This window comes from Coregonus lavaretus, assembly GCF_964263955.1.
Source record: "Coregonus lavaretus genome assembly, chromosome: 8".
Taxonomy (NCBI): Eukaryota; Metazoa; Chordata; class Actinopteri; order Salmoniformes; family Salmonidae; genus Coregonus; species Coregonus lavaretus.
In genome coordinates this window covers 25,870,707-25,886,287 of record NC_139995.1, presented here as the reverse complement: position 1 = coordinate 25,886,287, position 15,581 = coordinate 25,870,707, and the positions used below count along the sequence as shown (strand labels likewise).

General features: G+C 41.0%; 1 protein-coding gene across 1 annotated transcript; it reads left to right on the top strand.

Moving 5' to 3' along the window:
- Window positions 1-54: 54 nt before the first annotated feature.
- Window positions 55-13,915, top strand: LOC311133494 (large ribosomal subunit protein eL22-like; the record flags this gene model as incomplete). The annotated part of the gene is made up of 4 exons (XM_084166983.1): window positions 55-150; window positions 670-786; window positions 11,960-12,084; window positions 13,721-13,915. 4 exons carry the CDS (start codon window positions 55-57, stop codon window positions 13,863-13,865), a joined length of 483 nt encoding a protein of 160 aa, XP_084023109.1. The 3' UTR covers window positions 13,866-13,915.
- Between the last annotated feature and the right edge of the window lie 1,666 nt (window positions 13,916-15,581).

The following is a 15,581-nucleotide window of genomic DNA, read 5'->3' as shown; positions in this document are numbered from 1 at the left end:
TTATACCTCAAACAGGGGCAAATAATATCTCCTGGCTGAATCTATCCAAGAGTCATGGATTTCATCTATTTATGTAGACCGGATATAGAATTTAGCAAACGCTGCCTCTTCCTTTCTGGACAAGAATCGCCGGCCAACATGGCTCCGATTGTGAGTACTCACGTTGAAATAGGTTGTATAGCTAAGTATATCACTTTTTATTGTCTGTCGTTTATTGTAGTTAATGTTAACGTAATAAATCCACATTGAAATGTGTTTCCGTGATGCCAAAGAAGAATTGTAGCACCAATCCATTGCTTTGTTTACCAGTTGGGCCTGCACCCATTGAACCACGTTGTAGCAATTTAGCTAGCTAACTTGGCTAGCCAGCGGAAAATGCACTAGCTAGAAGTTAGCGTGCTAATTATAGTCCGATTAGTGACCGTTTTAAAATGTATTTAATCAAATGTGTTACCAAATTGATATGCTAAAGTCTAGTCCCATCGTTAGTTTACACACGTCACGACCAAACATTTCCTGACCAGTTTGATAACACAAATCAATCAAGTTAGCTAATTTCAAAACAATCTAACGTTAGCACGTTAGATACCGAAATGAAACAGTATTGTCTCATTCAGTATTTATCGTTTTGTAGTTACTAACGTTAGACCCTCCGCAATGTCCTGACAGAAGAAGCAGGTCGTCAAAAAGACCAAGACTGGTGGCAAGAAGAAGAAGCAGGTCCTGAAGTTCACCCTGGACTGCACTCACCCAGTGGAGGATGGCATCATGGATGCTGCAAACTTTGTAAGTAGCCTATGTTAGAGAAAAAACATGCGATATCCTATTAAATGTCCTACTTTATTACTAGAGTAGGTATATTTCAATGTATGTCACAAATTACCCTCTTAGCTCCAGGAGACCTGTACACATGGGCACCCGTCGCTGAAGGCTGCATCCCATGTCCACGAAAGCATATTTACCAGCCCTCTGATTTACCTATTTCTGATCAACTTTTCCCACCACCGAAAACACATTTATATTCCGGAATGCCTTACCAGTCAGTAGGGGTTATAAGATGTGTGAAAATAAACGTTTATATCCTACTTCATGAGTTTACCGAATTCACTCCATATCTCCATAAAGGTGCGCTGGAATCTAGTATGGAGGGAGTGAACTTCGGTAAATGTGTATTTTATTTTATAACCCCTACTGACAGATAAGGTATACCAGATTATAGATTTGCCTTCAGTTGGTAGGAAAGTTTCTCTGAAATAGGTAAACTAGAGGGCTGGTAAATATGTTTTCTAGGCTTGGGCTGTATACCGCGGTATTTGGAAATAGCTACAGGATGGTTTTTCAATACCGTTGAAACTTCAGTTTTTCTATACATTTTTAAAATATTTTCAGCTATTTAAGTGAATACCTGCAGTCAACTTGGGCAATGAGTTAGGAGATAAAGCAGATTGCGTGATTTCACCTGTTATTATTTTGCAATATGGAGCTTAGTTCCCCAGCAAAGTTGAGCAAGTCACGTGTTTGTAAATAGCACAACAGGAGAAAGCCGGAGCAGGATCAGCAGAGTCCAGCTGTGTATTGACAGGGGTCACGTTTTATATTGAAAGTAAAGTTATTTTTTTGTTGTTGATCAGGGACGTGCAACTATAGTTTTCCTTCATGGAAAATACATTAGTCCAACACATTCGGCATAAAATAGCTTCATTACAGGTCCCCCGTAGCTCAGTTGGTAGAGCATGGTGCTTGCAACGCCAGGGTTGTGGGTTCGTTTCCCACAGGGGGCCAGTAAGAAAAATGTATGCACTCACTAAGTCGCTCTGGATAAGAGCTTCTGCTAAATGACTAAAATGTAAAATTTTCATAAGATGAAAATTAAATAGCTGGCAACCGCACAAGTAAATGAGCATACAATGAAAAAGCAAGGTCTTCTTTGCAAAAACAATGCTTGGCTAGGGCTGTTGCGGTGACCGTATTACCGGTGGTTACGAGTCATGAAGGCAGTCAAATTCCACGTGACCGTTTAGCCACAGTAATTAGGCTTCTCCAAGCTCTGATGCTGCTGATGGTCATTAGTAGCCTACCAAACATGCTAACTGCCTGGTACTCAGCACTCTATTGTCCCTCTAATCACTCTGACATCAATGCAAATGTTTTCGAAAATCTAATCAAATGTTGCGCAACATTTCTATAAGCTATGCAATTGTTTGAGAAAACAGAGTGATGGCCTCTACTACAAAGAGGATCAGCTTTCTATAGGCTAGGCCTACTATATTTATTTCTCAACTTTCCAAATATTAAGCACATTGCTTATTCAGTGGGGAGAACAAGTATTTGATACACTGCTGATTTTGCAGGTTTTCCTACTTACAAAGCATGTAGAGGTCTGTAATTTTTATCATAGGAACACTTCAACTGTGAGAGACGGAATCTAAAACAAAAATCCAGAAAATCACATTGTATGATTTTTAAGTAATTAATTTGCATTTTATTGCATGACATAAGTATTTTATACATCAGAAAAGCAGAACTTAATATTTGGTACAGAAACCTTTGTTTGCAATTACAGAGATCATACGTTTCCTGTAGGTCTTGACCAGGTTTGCACACACTGCAGCAGGGATTTTGGCCCACTCCTCCATACAGACCTTCTCCAGATCCTTCAGGTTTCGGGGCTGTCGCTGGGCAATATGGACTTTCAGCTTCCTCCAAAGATTTTCTATTGGGTTCAGGTCTGGAGACTGGCAAGGCCACTCCAGGACCTTGAGATGCTTCTTACGGAGCCACTCCTTAGTTGCCCTGGCTGTGTGTTTCGGGTCGTTATCATGCTGGAAGACCCAGCCACGACTTCTTCAATGCTCTTACTGAGGGAAGGAGGTTGTTGGCCAAGATCTCGCGATACATGGCCCCATCCATCCTCCCCTCAATACGGTGCAGTCGTCCTGTCCCCTTTGCAGAAAAGCATCCCCAAAGAATGATGTTTCCACCTCCATGCTTCATGGTTGTGATGGTGTTCTTGGGGTTGTACTCATCCTTCTTCTTCCTCCAAACACGGCGAGTGGAGTTTAGACCAAAAAGCTATATTTTTGTCTCATCAGACCACATTACCTTCTCCCATTCCTCCTCTGGATCATCCAGATGGTCATTGGGCAACCTTCAGACGGGCCTGGACATGCGCTGGCTTGAGCAGGGGGACCCAGGATTTTAATCCATGACGGCATAGTGTGTTACTAATGGTTTTCTTTGAGACTGTGGTCCCAGCTCTCTTCAGGTCATTGACCAGGTCCTGCCGTGTAGTTCTGGGTTGATCCCTCACCTTCCTCATGATAATTGATGCCCCACGAGGTGAGATCTTGCATGGAGCCCCAGACCGAGGGTGATTGACCGTCATCTTGAACTTCTTCCATTTTCTAATAATTGCGCCAACAGTTGTTGCCTTCTCACCAAGCTGCTTGCCTATTGTCCTGTAGCCCATCCCAGGCTTGTGCAGGTCTACAATTTTATCTCTGATGTCCTTACACAGCTCTCTGGTCTTGGCCATTGTGGAGAGGTTGGAGTCTGTTTGATTGAGTGTGTGGACAGGTGTCTTTTATACAGGTAACGAGTTCAAACAGGTGCAGTTAATACAGGTAATGAGTGGAGAACAGGAGGGCTTCTTAAAGAAAAACTAACAGGTCTGTGAGAGCTGGAATTCGTAATGGTTGGTAGGTGATCAAATACTTATGTCATGCAATAAAATGCAAATTCATTACTTAAAAATCATACAATGTGATTTTCTGGATTTTTGTTTTAGATTCCGTCTCTCACAGTTGAAGTGTACCTATGATCAAAATTACAGACCTCTACATGCTTTGTAAGTAGGAAAACCTGCAAAATCGGCAGTGTATCAAATACTTGTTCTCCCCACTGTATTTACAACAGGAGTATAGCCTACCTGGCTGGCGTGAAAATAAACCACTGGGAAAAGCGTCCTCCATTCGCTATTTAAGTGCGTAGATTACATGTATTTTTTCCCGCTGCCCCACATATATTATTTAGTTTGTGTAAAGACAAGATTAAATCAAGAATAGTCTAATGGGTGACAATATTAGCCTATCACTTGTGAATTATATATTATCACTTGTGAATGATGCCCAGCATAAGAAACTGCTTTTTCTTTGGCTACTTTTTCTAGTCATAGTCGCACACCTCATGTAGCCTAGCCCATAGGCCTATATGTTTGAATAAGGTTTGTATCACAACTAAAGTGGCCAGATAACTTCTTAAAATTAAGCACATTAATCTGCTTTACAAGGGGTGTAGAGCCTAACTGGCATACATAAGCAGCGTGTGAATTTCAAGTTTGGGGAGGATAATTTTCACCATTAAAAAAAATCACCTTTTATCATAAAAGCATTACATGCATAATTGTATTTGCGGTCACTTTTTTGATAATGGTGTTTTCCGCTAATGGAACATTTGCGCTTATAGCCTACTACCATGTGCGCATTGCTGCACATATGTGAAGAAATAGCCTAATCGTTTATAAAAATTCTAAGCTAAATGTTCCGATCTGTTGCGTCAGCCACATTGTATAAAAAAGCTTTTTGATGCTACTGGTTGTATTAATTTGCGATCATCTATCGCATCCCACAACTGTCCCAGACTATGTTTGGAATATTTATTTCTCGCACAGAATAGAATAGGTCAACCTTTGTATGGGGGATAGTAGATTGACATAGGCTAGTGATTTTCCTGTTCATTAGGCCTACTCATCTTGTTGGCTGACGAAAGGGAAATGTGGACAGTTCTTCCAATGTCTTCAATATGCACCTCGGAATTGGATAAGGACGCACGCAGTTGCGTCCCCAATGTGTCTGTCTTCACTTGTAGCCTGTGAGAAAGACCTGATCACGTGATGGAGCAAGCAGCACTCAGGGAGAAGGGCATAACGGCAACTGGCCGCAAACGGCATGGATTTCTTTAGGGCGCATTACAGCCACACAAAGGGGATGCCGCGTTAAATCCTAGGTAGGGCTGCACGATATATCGTTTCAGCATCGACATTGCGATGTATGCATCCGCAATAGTCACATCACAGAACGTGCGATTTAGTAAGGTAAACATATCAGTCTTCAATATATATATTTTTAAATGTTAAACTAGCATTATATCTGTCTGATATAACGTAATTTACTCAGATTTATGGGTTATTGGATACACAGTTTATTATTATTTTAAACACGGAGTTCGTTGCTGCACGTGGTTGTCATGCAGTCTCTGCTTGCGCGTGACGAAATGATGAGCGAGGAACAGGCAAAAAAGACAGAAATTGAGAATTTGGTTGCAAAAAGAAATGCATCGTCAATTATATGGAAATATTTCGACTACAGACAGGATGATGTTGACCAAAAACAGGTACTTTGTCGAGAGTGCCTTGCAATTGTTGCCACAACACGAGGCAACACGACCAATTTGTTCGATCATTTAAGGCGGCACCACAAATCTTCGTATGACGAGTGCAAAGCATCTCAATGCCCTCCAAAGCAGAAATCTATTTCGGATGCCTTTGCCAGTATTACACCATATGAGAAAGGTTCCAAACGCAGAGAGAGATCACAGATCCAATAACATTTCACGTCGCCAAAGACATGGTACCAATTAACACGGTTACCAAAGATGGTTTTAAAAACATGATCCGGTCGCTTGACAAGCGGTATGTAATGCCATCACGCAACTATTTTTCTCGAGTTGCCATCCCAGAGTTGTACGAGAAATGCAAGGCACAAGTTGAAACAGAGCTGTCACACGTGGAATATTATACAGCAACAACGGACTTGTGGTCCAGCCGGACAACGGAGCCCTACATAAGTCTGACCGTACACTTTATTAATGAGGACTTCCACCTGAAAAGTCGCTGTTTGCAAACTGCATTTTTCCCAGAGGATCATACAAGTGAGAACATCGCAACAGGGGTGAGAGAAGCTGTAGCTGATTGGGGCCTAGATGAGAGTCGTCTAGTCTGTATAACAACAGACAATGCTGCAAACATGGTGAAGGCTGCCGCCCTGAACAAGTGGACCAGATTGCAGTGCTTTGGCCACAGACTGCATCTTGCAGTTGGTAAGTTATGCCCAATTGCACATTCTATTTTACTACTGTTGCTATACTATTACTGTTACATATTATTACCTAGCAACCTGTTTTGAAATATAACAATTTTCATAAGTTTCATATATTTTTATTGTAGAGGATGGGGCTGGGGAAGAATGAAGGATACAGACTCAGGTTGATAGCCAAAGCTCTGAATGCCAGGGCTGATATCCCATGGCATTAACGTTTCATATCTATATATCTCTGCTATCTTTTTTATGTTTAAATGTTGCATTTGTTTACAATAACAAACAATGGAATTAAATGCCCCTATATTTTGGGTTGTCATTAAGTAAAATGGTTAGTGCTAAACTCATGAGATATAAGTTATATGAGAATGAATGTGTTTTATTATAGGTCTTAAAAACATAAAGCATGCTGAAACTCTAAATTGTATCTGTAAATAACTAATTGTGTAATCATTTGCAAAACTGTTTTATGAGCAATTTATTTTTATAAATCATTTATTAAAGTAAATGTATTAAATGTGTATAAAAATAAGTACTTTATTTTGTCTTTGTTTTCTCCCTTAGAAAATGCAGTGAAAAAGGATGGGCGCATTGACCGTGCTGCAGGTGTCTGCAAGAAGCTGGTGGGTCACTTCTCTCACAGCTGGAAGGCCAGAAGTGCTCTTGAAAGAGCCCAGAAGGAACTCAATCTACCTTCACATTCCCTCATAGATGGGGTTCCAGACAGAAGATGATCAGCAGGATACCAGAGCAGCAGAAGGCTATAACTTAGGTCCTGTCTGAGGACAGGAAGACACGGCATCTAATTCTAACCTGGCAAGATATGGATGTCCTGGAATCTGTCAGTAAGTCACTGGGCCCATTGCTGGACTTCACAGATGCACTCTCAGGAGAAGACTATGTTAGTGTCTTATATGTGAAGCCAGTTCTTCACCTCTTCAACACTTCAATGCTGCTAATACAAGAGGGAGATAGACTTGACCAAGACCTTGAAAACTGAGATGTTACTACTCAGGAGCTGCTAGATGCGGCTTCTTGTTTGGACCCCCGGTTCAAGATGGACTTCATCAGTGAAGACAACAAGCCCCAAGTCAAGGCCAGAGTGGCATCAGAAATGATGGAAAGCCAGGAGGAGACGTCAAGCAGCAGCACTGAAGTGGAGCCTGAAGTTGCTGATACGTCCCAGGCAAAGAAAGCCAAGAAGTCCTTTGGAAGTTTCTTTAAACTGAGCGGAGCTGCAGCAAAGGGTGATTCCTTTCTGACCCACAAGGATGCTGTGGAAGCAGAATTAAACAACTACCTGCTAACACCTTCCTTAGACAAAGAGGAAGATCCACTTGCATGGTGGAAAACACATAGAGTAAGCTTTACACATCTCGCCAAGCTTGCCCGCTAGTATCTATCCATTCCCGCTATAAGGTCACCCTCGGAGAGGCTTTTCAGTACAAGTGGCAACATTGTCACTTGCCAACGGTCATGTCTCAAGCCTGTAATGTTGAATAGACTGGTATTCTTGGCCAAAAACCTTCAAGTTTGAGTGAGCAATGTATACATGCTTAAAGTCAAGTTATTATATTTGAATAGAATTTAGATTTACTATATTATTCTACAGTTGTGAGAAATACATTTATTTATTTTCCTAGGTACTCTGTTTAGAAAGAAACCAGATTTTATACAGTTGAAAAGTTTAATTTAATCAGCATTTGTCTAGCCATGATGATCAACACTTTGGCACTGTTGCTAAGAAAAGTTTATTTTAAAAACAGAAGTTTGTGAAATACAATGGTTCTGTGTTATTTGTTATTCATGTTAAGTTCATTGGTATTTATTAGTTAGGTTTTGCTTTTATTATTACAAATTATTTGTTTTGTAAACCACTCAGGAGTATAGCTGCTCTTTCATTTTTCAAATGGTTTAAATTAAGAGATGTTTCTATTTTCAAAAAGGAGGTTTGTAATTTAATTTGTAATGCAATAACATTTTAAATTACTTTTTGATTGGATTTTGTCATTCACATTAATTCCCTATTGTGATAATGAAACTTCCTCTGTATAGAATACTCTGTTAGGAGTACTGAGATACAGCCTCCTGTAATCTCCTGGATCCCTTATATACACCACACCTCTTCATTCACAAATGAGACCCTTTATTTTAGGGTAAGCAACATGCATTATTAATATCATAACATGTTAGATCATTGACTTTAGTCTGAATTGATAGAGTATTACATGAATACAATAGAACCATGGTGAATTAAACAGTGTTAATTAATATAATAAATTAAACTAGTCAAAAGGTAAAAAGTCATTTTCAGTTTTCCATGAAGATGCAGTTCCCTACAAAATCACCCCAATCATTCTAGAATAATTAATTATTCTCAAATAGAGCTTTTCAAGTCATCTGGTGAAGACATCCTGTATTTTTTCATATCGCAATATATATCACAGGTAGCTTACATTTGTCATTTAGCAGACGCTCTTATCCAGAGCGACTTACAGTTAAGTGAGTGCATACATTATTAATTTTTCATACTGGCCCCCCGTGGGTATTGAACGCCATGCTCTACCAACTGAGCTACATCCCTGCCGGCCATTCCCTCCCCTACGCTGGGCCAATTGTGCGCCACACCATAGGTCTCCCGGTCGCGGCCGGCTACGACAGAGCCTGGATTCGAACCAGGATCTCTAGTGGCACAGCTAGTACTGCGATGCAGTGCCTTAGACCACTGCGCCACTCGGGAGGTAAGGAGCTTAGTGGTTAAGAGCGTTGTGCCAGTAACCGAAAGGTCGCTGGTTCTAATCTCCGAGCCGACTAGGTGAAAAATCTGTCTGTGTCATTGAGCAAGGCACTTAACCCTAATTGCTCATGTAAGTCGCTCTGGATAAGAGCGTCTGCTAAATGACAAATAAAAATAAAAACGCAATGTCAGTTATTTCCAATATCGTGCAACCCTAATCCTAGGCATTATCAACTGCTTGTCAAATTGTGAATGAGTGACTGATGTAGTGTGTACAGCCTGCGCAAAAAAACAAAGCAGGGCTCATGCCTTTCAAGCTACTTTTTTGAAATCGTCATTATTCGCATCATGCAGCCTAACAATGTATTAAAAATCAAAACATATAGCCCAAAGTTTGTAGAACAACTGAAGTTACATTAACTCTAAGCATATAGGAATACATATTTCTTTGTTAACCGCTCAACACAGAATAGCTGCATGTGCGCACTCCCTCAAATCGTTTGGGGAAAATATCCTTTCTATTTTATTCAGCTTTGTTCAATTGTATTCTTCATACTATAAAATAATGCCATGCGGATGTTACATTTCAAGAACCATCCCCCCACATGCCTGTAGAAGGGGTACTGCGTGTAATGTTCGTTACTGTTTTCCGACCTGGTAGGACACATTTTGCAGAGTTGTTGCGTATGCTAGTTTGCAACATTACAGAAAATGGAAGAAAACTGAATTCTGTTTTGCCCGAATTGTACTCAATACACACAATTTAGTCGAAGGCATTACAACTCCTGTGCCTGAACACTACTGAAAAAACAGACGTTAAGACGTGTCTACCTACAGGCTATGGTAAAAGTTAAGTATATCATGTGTGACCGACAGTCTGAAATTAAAAGTAAAGTGGAGAAACCGATGAAACTGTAGTTTCTCCTCTGATGTCAATAATCGTGGAACACGGTTCGTGTCTTGATGGGGTTTTAATCAGTGATATCACGGCCATCCTCACGCACTGTTGCTCCTACGGCACTAATCTAGTGGGCACCTTTAGAGCTCACACAGCAAGGGATTTGATTGGTTTAATGTGTTGCGAGGTGTTAATGATTTACACCGGGTTTCACCCCTTTGTAGCTACTTTCTGCCATTGACTTCAGGAGGCTTTCCGATTAGGGAAGCCTGGTTCAAGACGAGTCTACTATAACTGATATGTGGTTGTCGTACATACAGTGAGGGAAAAAAATATTTGATCCCCTGCTGATTTTGTACGTTTGCCCACTGACAAAGAAATGATCAGTCTATAATTTTAATGGTAGGTTTATTTGAACAGTGAGAGACAGAATAACTACAAAGAAATCCAGAAAAACGCATGTCAAAAATGTTATAAATTGATTTGCATTTTAATGAGGGAAATAAGTATTTGACCCCCTCTCAATCAGAAAGATTTCTGGCTCCCAGGTGTCTTTTATACAGGTAACAAGCTGAGATTGGGAGCACACTCTTAAAGGGAGTGCTCCTAATCTCAGCTTGTTACCTGTATAAAAGACACCTGTCCACAGAAGCAATCAATCAATCAGATTCCAAACTCTCCACCATGGCCAAGACCAAAGAGCTCTCCAAGGATGTCAGGGACAAGATTGTAGACCTACACAAGGCTGGAATGGGCTACAAGACCATCGCTAAGCAGCTTGGTGAGAAGGTGACAACAGTTGGTGCGATTATTCGCAAATGGAAGAAACAAAAAAGAACTGTAAATCTCCCTCGGCCTGGGGCTCTATGCAAGATCTCACCTCGTGGAGTTGCAATGATCAGGAGAACGGTGAGGAATTAGCCCAGAACTACACGGGAGGATCTTGTCAATAATCTCAAGGCAGCTACACACTACGCCGTGAAGGACTGAAATCCTGCAGCGCCCGCAAGGTCCCCCTGCTCAAGAAGCACATATACAGGCCCGTCTGAAGTTTGCCAATGAACATCTGAATGATTCAGAGGAGAACTGGGTGATGAGACCAAAATCGAACTCTTTAGCATCAACTCCACTCGCCGTGTTTGGAGGAGGAGGAATGCTGCCTATGACCCCAATAACACCATCCTCACCGTCAAACATGGAGGTGGAAACATTATGCTTTGGGGGTGTTTTTCTGCTAAGGGGACAGGACAACTTCACCGCATCAAAGGGACGATGGACAGGGCCATGTACCATCAAATCTTGGGACGATGGACAGGGCCATGTACCGTCAAATCTTGGGTGAGAACCTCCTTCCCTTTTTCTGCTAAGGGGACAGGACAACTTCACCGCATCAAAGGGACGATGGACAGGGCCATGTACCGTCAAATCTTGGGTGAGAACCTCCTTCCCTCAGCCAGGGCATTGAAAATGGGTCGTGGATGGGTATTCCAGCATGACAATGACCCAAAACACACAGCCAAGGCAAAAAAGGAGTGGCACAAGAAGAAGCACATTAAGGTCTTTGAGCGGCCTAGCCAGTCTCCAGACCTTAATCCCATAGAAAATCTGTGGAGGGAGCTGAAGGTTCGAGTTGCCAAACGTCAGGCTCGAAACCTTAAAGACTTGGAGAAGATCTGCAAAGAGGAGTCGGACAAAATCCCTCCTGAGATGTGTGCAAACCTGGTAGCCAACTACAAGAAACGTCTGACCTCTGTGATTGCCAGCAAGGGTTTTGCCACCAAGTACTAAGTCATGTTTTGCAGAGGGGTCAAATACTTATTTCCCTCATTAAAATGCAAATCAATTTATAACATTTTTGACATGCGTTTTTCTTGATTTTTTTGTTGTTATTCTGTCTCTCACTGTTCAAATAAACCTACCATTAAAATTATAGACTGATCATGTCTTTGTCAGTGGGCAAACATACAAAATCAGCAGGGGATCAAATACTTTTTTCCCTCACTGTAACTACCTTAAGTAAAATGCACTAACTGTAAATTGCTCTGGATTAGAGTCTGCTAAATGACAAATGTTTAAAATGTAAATTATATACAACTCACGGTTCTCATATTGACAGAATATTTGCAGCAGTATGTAGCATTCATTACAGGTAGTATCCTGTTGGGTATGGTTTCATATTTGGGAGTATGACTATATCCTAAAATCCACCTTTGGCCTCGTCTTCTACAGGAACAGTTCCTGCAGGAGCGCATCAAGGTCAACGGTAAAGCTGGGAACCTGGGTGGTGGCGTGGTGTCCATTGAAAGGAGCAAGAGCAAAATCTCTGTGAATTCTGAGGTGCCATTCTCCAAAAGGTATGTTTGATTGAAATCTTGATTCAGCTTATGAATTGCCCTTGTAATGTGGTGAGCAACATCACTTGCTATTTTATGTTGTGTTGTCTGATGGTGGGACTTGGTTTGTGTCGGCAGGTAGCTTGGTGGTTAAGAGCGTTGTGCCAGTAACCGAAAGGTCGCTGGTTCTAATCCCCGAGCCGACTAGGTGAAAAATCTGTCGATGTGCCCTTGAGCAAGGCACTTAACCCGAATTGCTCCTGTAAGTCGCTCTGGATAAGAGCGTCTGCTAAATGACTAAAATGTAAATGTGTCCACAGTTATGCATATATTGCATTTTCACTTGTTCTATTAGGAAGGTGGATCTGTCCTTTGATCAAGGTCTCCAGCAGTGAACATGATTTTCATCAGTCTCAAAGTGACATTGTCGTTTCCAAGTCACCATGTACCCTCTTAGACATTCATGGACATTCACGGGCAGTAAATAATTGGAAATTAATCATTTGATTCAATGCAATCTCCCCCCCACTCAATGTTTATATTCAGCTTTTCTGTCTCCGGATATGCCATTTATATTTTAACTTTGTAGCATTTTAAAAAAGCTCCTGTATTTCCCGTGGGATCATGGCACTTGCTTTTTCTGAAATTCAATGTTTTTAATCAAATTTCCTCCTCCAGTGTGGGCCTAGTGCTTAATTGACTCATTATGAACCTTTATTTGTAAAGATTTGATGGTTCGATTGGAGGGCATGTTGGGAATAATGGGGCAGGGAAATCGCAACAAATGGGAAAATACAAATACAAAACACAGTTGAATATGGCACTTATTTTGAGCCTAAAATGAAGAAAATCGGCACAAAATTGTAGGGGCAAATCCCGTCGTAATTTTGTGGCTTAAGCCCACGTGAACGAATGTGCTTGCTCTCGAAATGGAATGCACAGGAGTCTCCCTGTGTGATTTCGGCTTTACGGTATTATAATATAGATGTTGCAGGGAAGCAATCCGGGCTCTTTTAAAACAAGCCTTTTTACACCATTACCCTCCACATCAATCCCTGGATGTATCCCTGATCCTTTTCTTCTGATATGGATAGGTTCAGTATTTTGAACAGATTCAGTTTGTTGATCTGCTTGGTGCTCAAGTTTACACAGTTGACTTCAGACGTGAATGCCATTTGTGACTAGCATTAGTGTATGGGGATGTGGTACGTCTAGGCTTTATATAATGGGGGTCAGGGTTTAAATTATACATCGACTCTTGTAGATGCCCTAAGTGTCTTGGGGGTGCCGACGTCTATCTTTGACAGTTGTCGGGGGGGTCTCTCACAGAAAATTTTAATTCTTAGGGGGAATCCCTGATTTGTTATGGAGGTGCCAAGACCTGCTGTAAATGTTTACCCTGATGAGGGTGCAATTGTTAGTTTTTTTTTCCGTTGCAGATAAAGGTTAAATATGGAGCTGATGATTCGATGTTCTGCATGTCATAATGTCTGTTATTCTATCTGAACGTTCTGCAATGTTGCACCCTCCAGAATAAACCCAAGGCCTAGCCTGATAAGTTCTCAAAATGTAAATGTAACAAATTTACAGTACATCTTTGTCACAGTGTAATTTTCAATGGGGTTTAAATTGATGACACTGCCCTTCTATCTGCCAGGTATTTGAAATATCTGACCAAGAAGTACCTGAAGAAGAACAACCTGAGGGACTGGCTGCGTGTGGTGGCCAATACCAAGGAGAGTTACGAACTGCGCTACTTCCAGATCAACCAGGATGAGGAAGAGGAGGAGGATGAAGATTAAATCCATGCCACTTTCTTTTGTCAATAAAATGTCTAAAGAACAAAAGCTTCTACCATGGCTTTATTTGCTGATTTGGGACTAAATCTGCATACTGTTTGAATCATTTGAACTACTCTTGCAATGAGCTGGTTAGACTTGAAAACCCATTCTTTATAATGTGAGGATATGTGTTCTGTGCTTACAAGTTTTAATGTCATGTGCACAAGTACAGTGAAATGCCTTTCTTGCAAACTCTAAACCCAGCAATGCAGTAATCGAACAATGTAATACTAAAAATGACAACGTAGAACAAAAAACACATGAGATAAAAGAACACCATAAAGTAAGCAAGCATACTATATACAGGGTCAGTCAGTTCTAGTACCATATTTACAATGTGCAAGGATACTGGAGTGATCGAGGTAGATATGGGTAAGGTGACTTGGCAACAGGATATAATAAACAGAGTAGCAGCAGCTTATGTGATTGGGTGTGTGTGTGTAGTTAGTATAAATATGTGCATATTAAGTGTGTGGTGGAGTGTGAGTGTGTAGGGCCCTTTTGAGTGCATAGAGACGGTGTAAAAATAAAATAGTCAGTGTAGACATGTTGTTCACTATTGAGCAGTCATGGCTTTGGGATAGAAGCTGTTAAGGGGCCTGTTGGTGTCAGATTTGATGCAATGGTACCGCTTGCTGTGCGGACGCGGAGAGCACAGTCTATGGCTTGGGTGGCTGGAGTCTAAAGATTTTCCAGGCCTTCATTTCACGTGCAGGGAGCTCGGCCCCAGTGACGTACTGGGCTCTCTGCACCACTCTCTGTAGCTCCAAACCATCGAGGGTGGTGCTGTTGCCATACCAAGCAGTGATGCAGCCAGTCAAGATGCTCTCAATGGTACAGCTGTAGAACTTTCAGGATTTGAAGGTACATGCTAAACCTTTACAACCTGAGGGGGAAGATGCATGTCGTGTCTTCTTCACTACTGTGTGTGTGTGTGGACCGTTTGAAGTCCTTAGTGATTTGGACAACAAAGAACTTGAAGCTCTCTTTTATACAGGGTTCCTTATTTTCACTCTGTCAATTAGATATAGGTTGTTGATCCATCCTCAGTTTTCTTTCACAGCCATTAAACTCTGTAACTGTTTTAAAGTCACCATTGGCCTATTGTTGAAATCCCTGAGTGGGTTCCTTCCTCTTCGGCAACTGAGTTAGGAAGGAATCTGTATCTTTGTAGTGACTAGGTGTATTGATACACCATCCAAAGTGTAATTAACTTCACTATGCTCAAAGGGATATTCAATGTCTGCTTTTTTTGTGACCACCTTTGCGAGGCATTGTAAAACCTCCCTTGCCTTTGTGGTTGAATCTGTTTCAAATTCAGTTCTCGTCTGATGGACCTTAAAGATAATTGTATGTGTAAGGGTACAGAAATGAGGTAGTCATTAAAAAAGCATGTTAAACACTATTGCACACAGTGAGTTCATGCAATTTATATATATAAAACAAGTGATTTGTTAAGCACATTTTACTGAACTTATTTAGACTTGCCATAACAAAGGGGTTTAATACTTATTGACTCAAGACATTTCAGTTTTTCATTTTTTATTAATTTATAAACATTTTGAAAAACAATTCCACTTTGACATTATGGGGTATTGTGTGTAGGCCAGTGACCAAAACAATCTCAATTTAATCAATTAAAAATGTGGGCTGTAAGACAAAATGTGGAAAAAGTCA